This window comes from Ptychodera flava, chromosome 10 (assembly GCF_041260155.1).
Source record: "Ptychodera flava strain L36383 chromosome 10, AS_Pfla_20210202, whole genome shotgun sequence".
NCBI lineage: Eukaryota > Metazoa > Hemichordata > Enteropneusta > Ptychoderidae > Ptychodera > Ptychodera flava.
In genome coordinates this window covers 28,645,089-28,659,906 of record NC_091937.1, presented here as the reverse complement: position 1 = coordinate 28,659,906, position 14,818 = coordinate 28,645,089, and the positions used below count along the sequence as shown (strand labels likewise).

Below are 14,818 nucleotides of genomic sequence, written 5' to 3'. Positions count from 1 at the left end.
CTGTCTTGGTTTCTCAGATTCGCAATTGTCCACAATTGGTAAGGGTAGCGTTAACAAAGGAAAATATTTTCCATTCAAGCCTTCTCCGATATTCGTCTTTATCTGTTTTTCATCGCGCAAAATCTTCTAATCAAATAATTTCCACTCCGGGATGTGGCCTGTGCAGTCATGTCTGACTCGGATTTGACACAATGTTGTCATATTCAAATAACACGGTCTTCCGCTCCACTGTTTATGTCCGCACAAAGTCTATATCTCTTACGTAATAGGTGACAGTCACCATATTTTATGGCCATTACTCAATATTATTGCTTGACCCTTGACCTTTAATTTAACTCATGTTAACATTGACGGTACCCGTATTCATTTTCCTATACCACTTAGGTTACGCTGCGTTTCAGTCGTGATTCTGTAAACTTTTCTATGTGATGCCACGTTTTTAGAGGGGTTCTAGCGAATCTATGAGGTAGACACAGATTTGAGGGTAAGTGGGGAGGGCAGTTGGCCCTTATTCGACCTCGAGAGATAATTAAACCGACCAAAGTCGCCTGTTGGAAGCTATATAATTCAAACGCAGGAACTAGACAACGAAACATATATTATCGACACCGCGGAGGGGTTAAGTAAACATCGACGGGCTTTAATGTACAAGCAATTCGATTGAAATCACACAGCACGCAGAAGTTAATATACCCATACAACAACGAATATGCTTTTATTGCTTTCCTATACAGGTACTGCATGTGTGTTGTATCAGGTGATCGCCCCAAGGCTACAGGGACGCGTGCTGAGGCAACGGCTCCATATCGTCATTCGTCGTTCAGAAAGTAGGACGGGCAAAGCGTTGCCGACGCCTGGAAATACACTGCGCAGCTCGGTTTTCGTCTGCCAAGATATGTTTCAAGACTGGTTTTCTCGACGTGCGTCATAGAAAAGCCGACGATCTGAGCATATTTTTACTGCCGCTCATATTGTTGGATTCTCGCAGTGCATAGAGAGACATACACGACGATTTGCTTTTGTTCTTGAAAGTTGCGTCTGTGTGGGTACCGCTGGTTTGTTCAGTTGAAGCCAGACTGTTAACATTGTGGACGTTTTTAATCCGTTCTGTTACATTCAGAAAGGGAACCAACTGCACTTTATTCGCTGTATACTGTACATTTTCAATCAGCCACTGTCGTTTCATACAAAATGCTATCAACAACAGCGAAAGAACTACTCTGTAATGGGTATTTGTACCTTCTGGTAATTTACCATCTGTCGACGATGTCGACGGCGAACCACTATCCGAACTTAGCCGGCGTGAAATACTCCATGCCCGGCGATTTGATCATCGGCGGTCTGTTTCCGCTGCACGACTACAGCGACCAGAGGCAGTGCACGTCGCTTCGGGACCTCGGCACGCTTCTCCGTGTGGAATCCATGGTCTACGCCATCGAGGAAATCAACAACAACACGGACATCTTACCGAACATTACAATCGGCTTCGAGATCTACGACACGTGCACCCGGGAGGCGACATCGCTGGCGCAGATTCTACGATTCCTGCCCGTCGAAACCTTTGCCAGCACGGACACCTGTGAGTGCGTCACCGGCACTGGGACTTGCACCAACGGCTCCATTTCGGATGTAAGGATCGACGCCGTCATCGGAACTGAGATGAGTTTCACCACTATTCCCGCCGCGCAGCTTCTCGGGCTCGCCCACATCTTTCAGATCAGCTACTACGCTACCAGCGACGACCTGAGCAGCAAGGACCGTTTCCCGTACTTTCTGCGCCTGAGCCCGCCGGACAAGCTCCAAGTGCAGACCATGATCGATCTCATGGAGTTCTTCGACTGGAGTTTCGTCTCCCTGGTCCACTCCGATGACAACTACGGCAAGAACGGACAGAAAGAGCTCAAGGCAGAAGCCGAAGCAGCGGGGATATGCATCGCGGAGTCGTTGGAGGTGTCCGCTTTCATGACCGCTGACGACTATGACGACATCGTGCAGACCCTTTTAAGATCCCCCAAGGCACGAGTTCTGGTTATGTTTGTTCAGGTGAAAGAGGCGAATGGAGTTCTCTACGCCATCGACCGAGCGAACGCCTCCGACCATTTCATACTTATAGGCAGCGACGGATGGGCAGCCAGCATAGACGAAATCGAGCACGCAAATCGCCGCGTTGCTGCCGGGGTACTCAAAATAAATTTGTACTCCGCCAATTTCCAAATATTTGAAGACTACTTCAGGACATTGAACCCGTCAAACAACGCGAAAAATCCCTGGTTCGACGAATTCTGGGACGCCTACCTGGGATGCTCCGATGAAACCGGCGTGGTCTGCAGTGAGGCTTACGGCCCAGGATTTTCTGGAGATAATTCGGTGTCATTGGTCATCGATTCTGTGTACACATTCGCCCTGGGATGGGAACAAATGCGACGGGACTTGTGCACAAGCAGGGACGCACAGTGTGAACAGCTGATAGCGAGTCAGAACAAGTCGTTTTTGATGGAGTACATGCTCAATTTAAAATTTGAAGGGGCGAGTGGACCTATTGCCTTCGATGAAAATGGTGACCTTATGGGCAAGTATGACATACACACGATACAGCTTGTCGGAGGTGATTATCAATTGGTGAAGGTTGGCATTTGGGACTCACTGGGAGGCGATAACAAGCTGAATTTCACCGACAATATTGCGCACTGGTACGAAAGATTCCCCGACGGTCAAGTCTGGCCGTCCTTCTGCAGCGTGCCCTGTGCCCCGGGGGAAATTACCATCCCTCGAGAGCACGTCTGCTGCTGGGACTGTGTGCCCTGTCGATCTAACGAAATCACAACCCAGAACGCCACCAAGTGCACCGAGTGCGAGCCGCACATGTGGCCGGACGAAGACAGCACGAAATGCGAGCCCATACCGCCGTCGTACATCCAATACGGAGATCCCTGGGCTATCATGCTGGCCACTTTAGCCGCCCTTGGTCTGGCCTTCAGCTCACTGACCTTAGCCGCGTTCATCCACTACAACAACACGCCGTTGGTGAAAGCGACCAGTAGAGAGCTAAGCTACATAATGTTCATCGGAATCAGTCTCTCCTATCTCCTGGTCTACTGTTTCCTCGCCAAGCCGACCACCGCCACCTGTTACATTAACAGGCTCGGCTTCATGGTAAGCTTCACGTTCACGTACAGCCCGCTCATCACCAAGACCAACAGAATCTATCGCATATTCGACGCCGGCAAGAAGTCGACAAAACGCCCTCCATTTATCAGCCCTCGTTCCCAGGTCATCATTTCCATGTTACTCGTATTTCTTCAGGTAAGTGCATGATAAATTTCAAGTTTCAAGAACAGTTAATGCAACTTTTTCGTTTGTGTACTTCTCAACCATCTATTTAAGGGTCTGTCTGATGACCATGCGAAACCGTCATGTCATATACCATTCTAATGACTATCTACACTTTTCTCAACCACTGACGGTCCGCCATTCCGTCCGTCGACCTGTTTTACTTCGCAATCACGCCTATGTATCAAAAGGGAACTAGAGTGAACGTTGCAAAAGCTCCAACTCTCGTATTCCTGATAAGGGTGACCCCTTTTTTGTTTCTCATCTCCAGAGGAATACTCGGGCAGGGCGGGCGGTCGCAATAAAAAAAACAAGTACTAAACCCCCTGTATTTGTTTCAGTTCACTGTTCTGTCCATTCAGTCTCTACAATTTTTAAGTACAAAAAAGGGGTATTTGTTTCAGTTCAATGTTCTGTCCATTCAGTCACTTCAATTTCTTGTCTTTCAGTTCAGTTTTCTGTGCTCTCTGTCCTTTCAGTCTGAGTCGCTGCAATCTCACAATTTGATGATGGTGGTGCTGTTGCTAGGATGATCGCCTCAGAGGCGGCGCAAATAAAAAAAGTTTTTTTATTTTCATGTTGGAGCTGAAATTTACGGTCGGTCAGGAGATGAGAAACACAAAAATAAAAATGTCGCCCTAAAACGTAGAAAAACACCATTGAAAATCTGGTAAAACTTTGGAAAAATACATGATTCTCATGTGCACATGTTGGAGTAAATGTGTTCAAATAACATTATTGCGTCATTAAACCTTAGCAGAGTCCGTTATTTTGAGCATTTAAGTTTCAGAAACCTTAAGACTATCGTTTGTTTTAGGTTTGGATTACACTAACATACATGTATGTGGCTTTCAGCTGACGAAAGCCCTCGCATACTTCAAATACACCTTTTGCAGCACTGACCCATATGTCATCGTGTTATCTGGTGTAAATATAGAACCACCGAGAGTCGCTTATCGTTGGCCATCATAAAACTCAATCTCTGATCCCTAAGATCTTTTTTTTATTCTGTATTACTTTGACGTGTTGTGTCCCGTTTTGTATAGTGTCGTCTTCAAGCTGTAAACTGATCATAATTATTATGTGGAAAATAAGGTTACAATGATATAAGTCACTGACAAGTTCTTTATGAAAATCAAAAACTTAAGCTGCTGCCAAACACAGAGTAAACGATAACTTCAAACAATTTTAAACATGATGCTCACTAAAGCAGACTTTGCCAGGCGTCGGAGAAGCAATAACGACATCGATATCATAAAGTAGTATGCGCCTCCAAAGTGAAAGACTTCAGATTTTGCTGAAACATTTCTCAATGACATTTCCTACGATTCTATCTCCCAATCTAGGGTAAGTTCGGTATCAGAGAAACAAATTACCTAAAATATACCGTTATTTGAAATTCAAATCGCCATCATTCTCCCCCGGGGCAAATAAAATTTGCAATTTTCTTACTCCAAGAGCTTTAAAATGAGCCAAAACAAGTGATAGAGCAGAAAAGAACGGATAAAAATTTGAGAGTCCGAATATCTGTCCGGAGGGGAGGGGGGGGGCAGTCTAAACGCAGTAACACATACACATGTGAATTTTGTACATCTTTCGAAGCTTTTAAAACTAGGAACCACCTCAACGCTAACATGAAAAGGATATTTATCTATAAATGTCATATCGTGCACAGACATTAAACACAGACGAACTGGCTGTTGCAAAGTAGGCCAATGTGCTCTTGAACTTCCCGAACAATGTTGTTGTCACAGTGGTTAAGTTGTACCGGACAACGTTGTCTTGTACTGGCTATGTGTGTAGAAAGTTCCGAGTGTTGATATTCAGGTCACGAGTGCACAATCCCATTAAACCCTCCACTCTAGTGTGACAGAAGTGACACTAATACCGGGCAATTCAACTTGTCCAATACTAAATGAGAAACGATCAGCGTAAATCTTGTTTAAATCCCGTCGATCTCAACCGGTTAATCTTGTAAAGCTTCCGAAGGGAGCTATCGTTTGAAATACGCAGTACTCGCTCTCGACTTCACACCGAGGGGCAAACGAGTTATCAACAATTAACACAATGAAAAAAATGCTGTGTCAAGACCACGGGTGAAAAGGGCGCCACCCGCCATATCTCAAAGCTATGTGAGCGGGAGAACTCGCTTCGAGAAAGATTTACTTTCTGGTGCATTTCATCAGAGCCATCGATCAGGTTGACTCCCTCCCATCCATCACACTTTGGCTAACGGGCGATAACGCCGCACGGTCCACTTCTCACGAGATTATCCAATCGAGCAGAGAGCGGATAAGTGTTTTCAATTTCTGGCAACAAAGATATGCCAGGCCCCGTCGTGACAGGGGGTCTTAAATCTCACTCAAACGTCTCGATACCACAACACTATCGGCTTGACGTTTAGGCCAAGAAAAATATAAAGTTTGTTTCTCATCCTCGCGCGCGGCAATTCAGACCCACCGCGTCAACCTTTTCATCCTGTTTATAAAAAAATAAAAAAATTAACGCAAAAATACGCGACGATAGTGCATAAGAGAGTGCTGTATAAAATAGAACTGTAAACAAAATAACTGACGCTAACATTCCATTCAGTTATATTAAACTGTCAAAACTGTGCATTGCGTCACTAAAAGTCAAACCGCAGAACTGTTGCCATACACAAATACTAAAGCAACACTACTGTGCATTTCTCTCTGCGTGAATTTCTATGTTGTTTTCATGTTTTTGCACATTTTTGTTCGTTGAAGAAGAAAAAAATTGAGAGAAAAAATGCCGCGTCACCGTATCATTTTTGCAATATGTCTAGGATGAGAAACAAATGTTTTATTTTTCTTTGCCTTATGTGCGTAAACTGTTGTCGCTTGACTCTGCAATGTGTATTGTGGGTGACGTTTCACGGTGAAATTGTTTAAACATTCATCACTCATTTCAAGTCAACCTGCCAAATGTCGAAACTATCGCTGCTGTTTTTTTCATTTTGTATGCACACTCAAACTTATTCTCACAGTAAAACGCTAACATAATCACCGAGCCCGCTGTGAACGTGGGAAAGTGCAAATGGCGTCCACTCATGGGGGCTATATTGAAGCGTAAATTTTCACCTAGCTGACCGCAGGTATTTGAATGGCAATAAACCCCTTCCTGGGATGTGACATTTAAGTCGTATAAACGTACGCATTTTACCGCACAAACATTTTGGAGTCAGAACGGGACCTACGTCACATAAACAATTCTCATATGCCAGGAAGTATTATAAATCTCAGACTGACTTATATGCAATATTTTGCACATGAAAATGATAACGTCAATAAATTCTCTCTGCCAGGGATTGTTCATCTGGACCATGCGATATGCCTTCATTTCCCGACCCTTGTCAAATACAGATTTACGCATTGCACTGCTGGGCATTGCATATGTACAATTGTGTCAACAAGAATTTTAAAAAGAATTATCCCAAGGGGCGGGTTTTTTATTATCGTAACAGGCACGAAGAACGGTTTATTACAGCAATGAAAGAGTAAAATATGGATGGCATAAAGTGAGCTTTTTCTTGCCTCAAGTGTTTCTGGTATTTACGGTCTAATCCTAAGCCTGATAAAGAAAGGCGAAACCTTCAAAGAGCGGCCTCTGCCTTCGCCGAATTATATGGTCGAACAAAACAAATTGTGCTGTTCCGATAACCCGACCTACTCCATTTTTACCTGCCGACCCTAAACTTTTTACAGCTAGTACGTAAACACGGAAGTAAAAAAAAGAACAAAAAAAAAACTGTAAAATCACGCGTTCGTACTTGGCATTTGCTTTTTGCTTGAATGAGAATGCCTTATGTTTTTTTCCTTTTATATGTATGATACATTTTTCTGGAAATGCATTTTTAAAAATAAAAAATATTTTGGAAACAAAATTCCTGCCGACCTGCCTATCCTATTTTTGAAAATCACGTTATCGGAACAGCAAAATTTATTTTTTTTGCCTAATGCACTCAGTCTGATGTAACACAGTCGCCTGTAATGTACGGCTTGGATATTCTTTGCGTAAATTGCAGTGCAGCGATCAAGGTCGTAGACTTTGGTTTTTGTGTGCCAAAAAACGCGAGACGCGTATCAAATCTGACGAAAACCTCGAATTTTAGAGTCCAACGTTTCCTGGGACTTCTGAGAATCTTCATCTTATGAACAATACTTTGATATGAGATCTGCCTTGGCAAGAAGTCTTTGAAAATATAAACTCGAGCTGGGTACGAGTAAACTTCCTTTCCGTTGTCCTAGGATTATATCGATCCAAATCTTGTCCGATGTTGGAGGCTCTGTGAACATGCAGTATCTAGATCACAAATATCATCACAAGGGCTCGATCAGAGTTCACGGATAAAAAAACCGGTTGATTCGGTTTGGATGTACACTCGCGTAAGCTAACACGTTTGATGAAAACATTCGGATTACACGATTAAGTCGACTGTGGCAAAACAAACAGAAACACGTGAGACATTTCTCACTATTTGTGTCAGGGAAGCTTTGAATTGGTTGAAAAGTTTGACTCTGCATTGACATAAACATAGGCATTTACCCATAGCGACAATCGCGAATTCCATTGTATTCTCCAAATCAGCGATATATGCATTGTACTATTGTTACCCAGTAAATTTCATTTTATCAATATTATTGTAGATGTATATGAAATCACTTACCATAATACTTGGACTGAGTAAGAAAAAAAAATATATCTACAGAAAAGCCTTCGGCAATGAAAACGTCAATTTTCATGCTAGCATTGACTTTACACCAGGGAAAACTCAACTTTAAATTCATAGAATTCAGCTAAAGCGAATGAATTACATCTTCATAATATTAAAAAACTGACAATAGTCATAATTTCCTGTCTCATGATCGATTCCGGGAAAGATGGAATGAAATCAAAGTTGGATGACGACAAATTAAACCCCCGCACCGGTAAGAGAATATGACCTAGATAGCCAAGGACACTTAAGTTAATAATTGAACAGCTGGCGTGTTGTTATTTGAGACTGGTCTGTAACAGCAGTTATTTTTCACTGGCAATTATATGAGCTGGTCACCTTCAGTGGGCTGTTTTGGACGTCAAGTTGGCAGGGGCATTGTTTTGTGGACTGATAACAGAAATTTATTGCAATTCACCTTGTAAAATAGAGGAGACATACGACTTAAGATTAGCAGACACGGCTCTTGTTGCGAATTCAAAAGAATTTCCTCAGGGAGGGGGGCTCTAAATAAGTGATGGTATGAGTGGGCTTGGTTTCTAACAATTCAAACAAATTTCTTTTTGTTCATTAATCTTTAGTCTTGCCAAAAAAGGCATAAAACAAATCAAATCACGGCGAATCAACATATGAAGCTGCAGCTGGTCTATCACAAGTTGCCGTTTGGTATGGTCAGAAGTTGACAGGACGGTCTCGTGTAGTTTACTGTTTCATTAAATTGGCGGAGTTTTCTACGCTCTTGGGTTATCGGGGTCATCTAACCTGGACAAGAAACGCCCATTCATAATTTCCTCTCGGCTTACATTGTTTTCCATAAGGGTGCCAGAATGTCGTTAGTTGAGTAGATTCGTTCTTGATCACAGACGCCAACGTCAAATCGATGGCCCAGAGTAAGAGGGGCGTATCACCTATGCTTCAACACAGGGGATAAGCCCCTCTGGCACCGGGCCATCGATTTGTGAAAAATGTGCTGCGTTTGGCATTGGCCATTGTGGGTGACACTTTCAAGTAGGAGAAAATATGCTGTATTAACTTGAAAATTGTTAAACGTGTTCACCCCAAAACTATTTATCTTAATCATTATTCAGGCACGAGCATGAGTGTGTAGAATGACGAAAATAATTATGTATAATTTGCTTATTCATAAAATCTGACATATAAAATCTTTGAAAGCAATTGGCGGAAAATACAATGCACACCCGAGCGCCATTTGACCACAGCTGTCGGAACTAATGACACTTACGTCACGCGGCTTTCGAATATCTGTCCATTGTTATCACCAACAATTAACGAATACCGTACGGACCACATGGAAAGCAAAATTAGACTGAGAAACATAATACTTCGTCCTCTGAACTTTCGTCATTTCAGTTCATCTGTGAAATTGAGATCTGTTAAACTTTCCCCAAGAAAAATTTCAACAATTCACTTCAGCATCAGGGTCATCATGTAAATTTCAATACAAGAAGAATAGATAATCTAAAATTTAACGATTTATTAAAATTAAAATGACTGCAAATCCCGTACGAAGAAAGTTATCTTATCGATTATAATAAAAGCAATATGGCAAGCATTTCATTTACTGCACAAGCTTCAAACTATCCCTAACAATCAGTCTATCTGCAAAGTATTGTACCCATTTTTAGGTCAAGTCCCCTTAGTAAGCGCATCCTATGCCCTCTCTCGTAAACATCTAAAATCGAAGCGTCCCTCACGTTGCAATGGCGTGTGAAGGTCGGTTCAAGATTGAACGAAAAGGAGATAGCGTCACACCTTTAAATCAGTGCTCAGTAAAAACTTGAATGAGAACTTTCGAGAACAGGATTTCTTTTGTGTGATCTTGTTTAAACTTAAAAGTGGCGGAAATTTCCACGTAGTGACCATTGTATGGTGATAATTTTGTAGCTGCGTAAGTTTAGAAACGTAAATTTGTGGATAATGTCTAATGGAGAAAATTTGAGACTTTACGTTTGTCATAGTCAACTTCGGTTACTGAAAGCATTATGACCGAGGCTGTATCCTCAACTCGTATTCCCCTTAACTTCAATCGCAACATGATGAAGGGTACGTACAGTTTAAAAAGTCTATTTAGGCTGACACTACACCGCTGGCTAAATGTCATGAGCTCTGCGGAATAGCTTAGCATTGCGTGACATGCATCAAAGGCGTAGCTTATCCATTGAACCGAGTAAAATTAGCCACGCGCGCCATAAAAAATGTTCTACGCGGATGTTTTGACAGTTTATCGAGCGTAACAAATGTAGATTGCCTGGTATATTGACCGACAGTGAAGATTACAGCAGTAGGTCTCTGTGACGTCAGCGCGTAAATATCAGACTGAACTCTTTAAACATACGACTAGCTGACTGGGAATGTTATGATGATCTGATATTTTGGAACTCCAGTGCGCACTCCCACCTGTCTCGCAGTAGACTAAGATATCTTATCAGGGTCTGCAAGGATCGTGTACAGGTGCTCTCGCTAGCGCTCTAGTTTACTATGCACGTGAGATAAAAATCACTATTTTGTTTCATTTCTTCTACATTTTGAACGACAACACACGAGGTGCCTATGTGTGCGTCGTGTGTCGGTACATGTATGAGTACCAGCTTTCCATGGAGTAAGTTTGTCGGGTCAAACTTTGAAGTAACATATACGCCTTGCAGCCAAATCAGAATGCAGATTCTAAACGTCGTAAGTTTGTCGGCTCAAACTTTGAAGTAACGTATACGCCTTGTATCCATATCAGAATGCAGTTTCTAAACTTTACCTCTCATGAAAGGAAACATTACCATCACAACTCCGCTGTATGCAAATAATTGTATTGGACTCGCATTTCCGCGCTCGCTCGGGTGACGATCTACGCCCTTTATAATTTGAAGTGTAAATTCACTATGCACACACACTGCAAGTATCGAGTAATGTCCCGATGACTATCGATTACAAACCGATTCCTACGTCCGGGAAGAAAGGAATTCAAAACCATCGCCAACCCACTACCCTGTAATCCTTTCCTTTCAATGAAAGAAGACAGCTGTCGTCTATTTGTTTTAAAACGTCTCCCTGATTCGTCCCTGTTTGGTCACGTGATCATTTCCGAGAGGTATTGTGTATAAAACCTGTCCTAACTCCTATACATACATACATACATACATACATACATACATACATACATACATACATACATACATACATACATACATACATACATACATACATACATACATACATACACATATGAATGCATATATATATATATATATATATATATGATCATAAAAAAACATGCGCGAGTTTAGGATTCAGGGTGAATAAGTCACTGTGTCGGCCAATTAACTGCACCTGTGTCGTGTTTCTGATTTAAGATGACACACAGTATTGAGGAATAGTATCATCCATTCTTTACAACGTGTCAATGTCAACTTCAAGGACTTGTCACTATGAATATCTTGCTTCGAGTAAATTGAAAAATTAAAGTGACTTTCAGAGGTCAAAGTCAACGTTGACATTTATTCAGAAAATTACATGAATATTAAGAATATCGAGGCGAATGAAGTATTACAGTTAACATCACAAGATGCAATCAAGATTTTTCCAATCGATATTCCATCGCGCAAAGACCGTTCTGAAAGGCAAGTCGACTCCCATCATCGCCTGATATATAAGTTAAACTTTCACCACATCAATTGTGCAATAACAGACTATCACCATGGAAACAACTCTGACGTCGTTCATTCACGGATCGTACGATTTCGCAATGTGTTGACTTAGTGCACACGTTCGATCCGTCAAAGATGATTTGGTTGTTCAGATGGAATTAGATTAACACAAACACTGTCTATTAAGGTATACTGTTTTTGTACATGTACTGTTTGCGACGATCTTGCCCCGTTCTCATTGATTCACGGTTGAATAAGCTAGCAAAAATTTTGGGAAGGGGTATTTAGATTATTTTACTAACTTTACACAGATTTCACACAACATTGATAACAAGCTTAAGACGTTAACGGGAACATTTTCATCCAAATGATGGACGGTTATATATATATATATATATATATATAATATATAATATATATTATATATATATATATAGATATATATATATATATACTATATATATATATGGACGGTTATGCATGTATATATATTATATATATATATATATATATATATATATATATATATATATATATATATATATATATATATATATATATATATATATATATATAAATGGTCTCATGCCCTGAGGGTACATAGTTCCACGTAAGGGCTAATTTATTTTTATTGCACGCCGCTCTTACATGACTTTCTCTCAAAATTTTTAGGTCTATAAACAAATGAAAATAGCCTGCTTTTCCATACGAGACGAAAATCCAATATAAAATAGAACGATTTCTCTATCAAAATCCAAAATAAAAATCAGGGGTCTTTGTGCAAATCTTGAAACTACTGAAACAAACCATCCAATATTTACCGATATTTGAAATTCGACCGCAATCCCTGTGTTGCCTCAATGGGAAAATAAAATTGCCAATTTTCGCAAAACGAAGCCGGTGAAAACTTTCTTTTTTTTCTCCATAGGCTTCAAAATGAGCCCAGCCCCCTCCTCCAAAGTTGTAGGCCAAAAGAATATCGCAAAATGTTGAGAGTCTGACTTTCTGTTCCGCAGGCGCGTTCTACTTTATATATACAAAAGAAGCTGAGCAGCAATGTATTATCATAAACCCATAATAATCCCACTGGATTAGTCTATAGGAATTACATCCACTGACGATGAATGTCAGCAGATCTGGAGAAACTCTTCAAACGATTTGGAAACCATGAAGCTTCATAATGTTCGGTCAACAAAGATACTCTCATTTCTTATCTTATCCCGATTTTCTCACAAAGCTATGACGCGGTTTTTTTTTATCATAGGTACGTTTGCAACCACATGAAATCACACAAAAAAATGTTTAAAAACGGCGGTAATAATAACACATAGCGACCACAAATTTATTCAGAATGTTCCATTGCATATACGAGGTCCTGCGTGATAAAAGTTTTCTGCCTTGCGTAATTTTCTTCTAATATTTGATTTTCAAAAGCGAACATGAAAACAGGACTGACGAAAAGCCAGTTTGTAGATCGTTTCATGCGAGGATGAGCTTCAGACGTTTTCAAATACATGGCTCCTTCGCACAGTCCCAGTATCATTTCATTTACAGAGTTCACTGTAGAAGCAGACAAAATGAAAGAATCGAAGTTCTTCCTGACTGTTCATCAGTTCGCTAAGGGAGGAGATAAACTAACATTATAAGAAGTAAAAGCAGCTAATTGCTGGGAAATTGTTGAAGCAATCGAAAAGATTATCCCATTGTGATCAAAAATCAAAACCAATGCCTCTCGACACTTTCAGAAATCCGCCACAGCTGTGTAAACAACACTTGTTCTTGTCGTCAGAAATGAAAATCTCACGTCTTTGACGTTACCCGTTCAGACGAGGAAATCGTTTGCTCGAGGATTTAAATCAAGGACCTATAGGACCTTCGTGATTTATTTTACGCTCTGAAGGATATAATTGAAATAGGCCATGGCGTACCAGTCATCGGCGCTGTTTGTGTTTGGCTTGGCAAGGATTTACATGCGTTTTCTGATTAATGGCCGCGAGGGGCGAAAACGTCCTGGTACAAGCACGGTAAAGTGTACAACCAGAAGTGTTAGCTGTTGAAATGTGATCAAATATACAAGACAGCATTAAGAGGAAACACTGATTTATATCACGTTATCTTTTATGCCCCGAATGATACATAAATATGAACTAGCTGAAGTAACACACCTCAGGCTGTAATATGTGCACATTTGCATAGAAACACGTACATACATATATACGATCATGTCTAGCTGTGTTTTTTATCACCCTTAATAAAGGACTGCTTTTTCATAACGATGTCGCACTTTAAAAGCGATAAATTATCACTTTTAAAAGCAATAGTCAGCAAAATTAATGTCTCCCGATAATATATGCATTTAATTAATTCTGTTTTGCTCAAAAGTTATCGCATCCACTTCAACACGGCCAGTACTCTTTGCAAGTAACAAAAGCATTTATCAAGCATATATGGACATAAATATTTTTCTTGTTTTTATCGGAGTCATATTTTTTCGAAGGGTCGAGTAAAAAAAGGTTTACTTCTGTATAGATCTTTGTACATGTCTCCATACAAACACGCCATTAGCAGCACACCGTAGCAAATCGTACTTAAGGTAGTATACGCCTCGAAAGTGAAAGCTTAGACTTAAACTTTAATTGCGTCAACATCCCTTAAGGTAGAACGCACCTCGGGGACAGACATTCGGACTCTCAAACTTTTATAATTCTCTTCTGATATACCACATGTTGGGGTTCATTTTAAAGCTTTTGGTGAAAGAAAACTTTTCACCGGCTTAGTTTTTCGAAATTTTTATTTTTCTCTATAGAGTTAACACAGGGATGGCGGCCATTTTGAATTTCTAATATCCGTAAATCTTGGGTAATTTGTTTCTCTAGTACCAAAATTTGCACGGTGACCCCCTATTTTTATTCTTGGTTTTGAAAGAGAATGATTGAAAGATTCCTTGAGGAAAGTTAGAGCAAAAGTTTAAGTCTTTCACTTTCGAGGTGCATACTACCTTAACAAAACTTTCAACCATTCTCTTACCAAATCAAGAATAAAATTAATAGGTCACCGTGCAAACTATGGTTCCATAGAAACAAATCACCTAACA

At 40.6% G+C, this 14,818-nt stretch overlaps 1 protein-coding gene across 1 annotated transcript in view; it reads left to right on the top strand.

Annotated features, from left to right (window-relative positions):
- Positions 1-346: 346 nt before the first annotated feature.
- The window catches only part of LOC139142413 (metabotropic glutamate receptor 3-like), a 30,563-nt gene continuing 16,091 nt past the window's right edge, over positions 347-14,818 (top strand). Inside the window, exons 1-2 of the mRNA XM_070712337.1 lie at positions 347-484; positions 735-3,303. Of these exons, the coding sequence (XP_070568438.1) occupies positions 1,192-3,303 (2,112 nt within the window). The 5' untranslated portion in view covers positions 347-484; positions 735-1,191. The remainder of the gene's footprint in view (positions 485-734; positions 3,304-14,818) is intronic.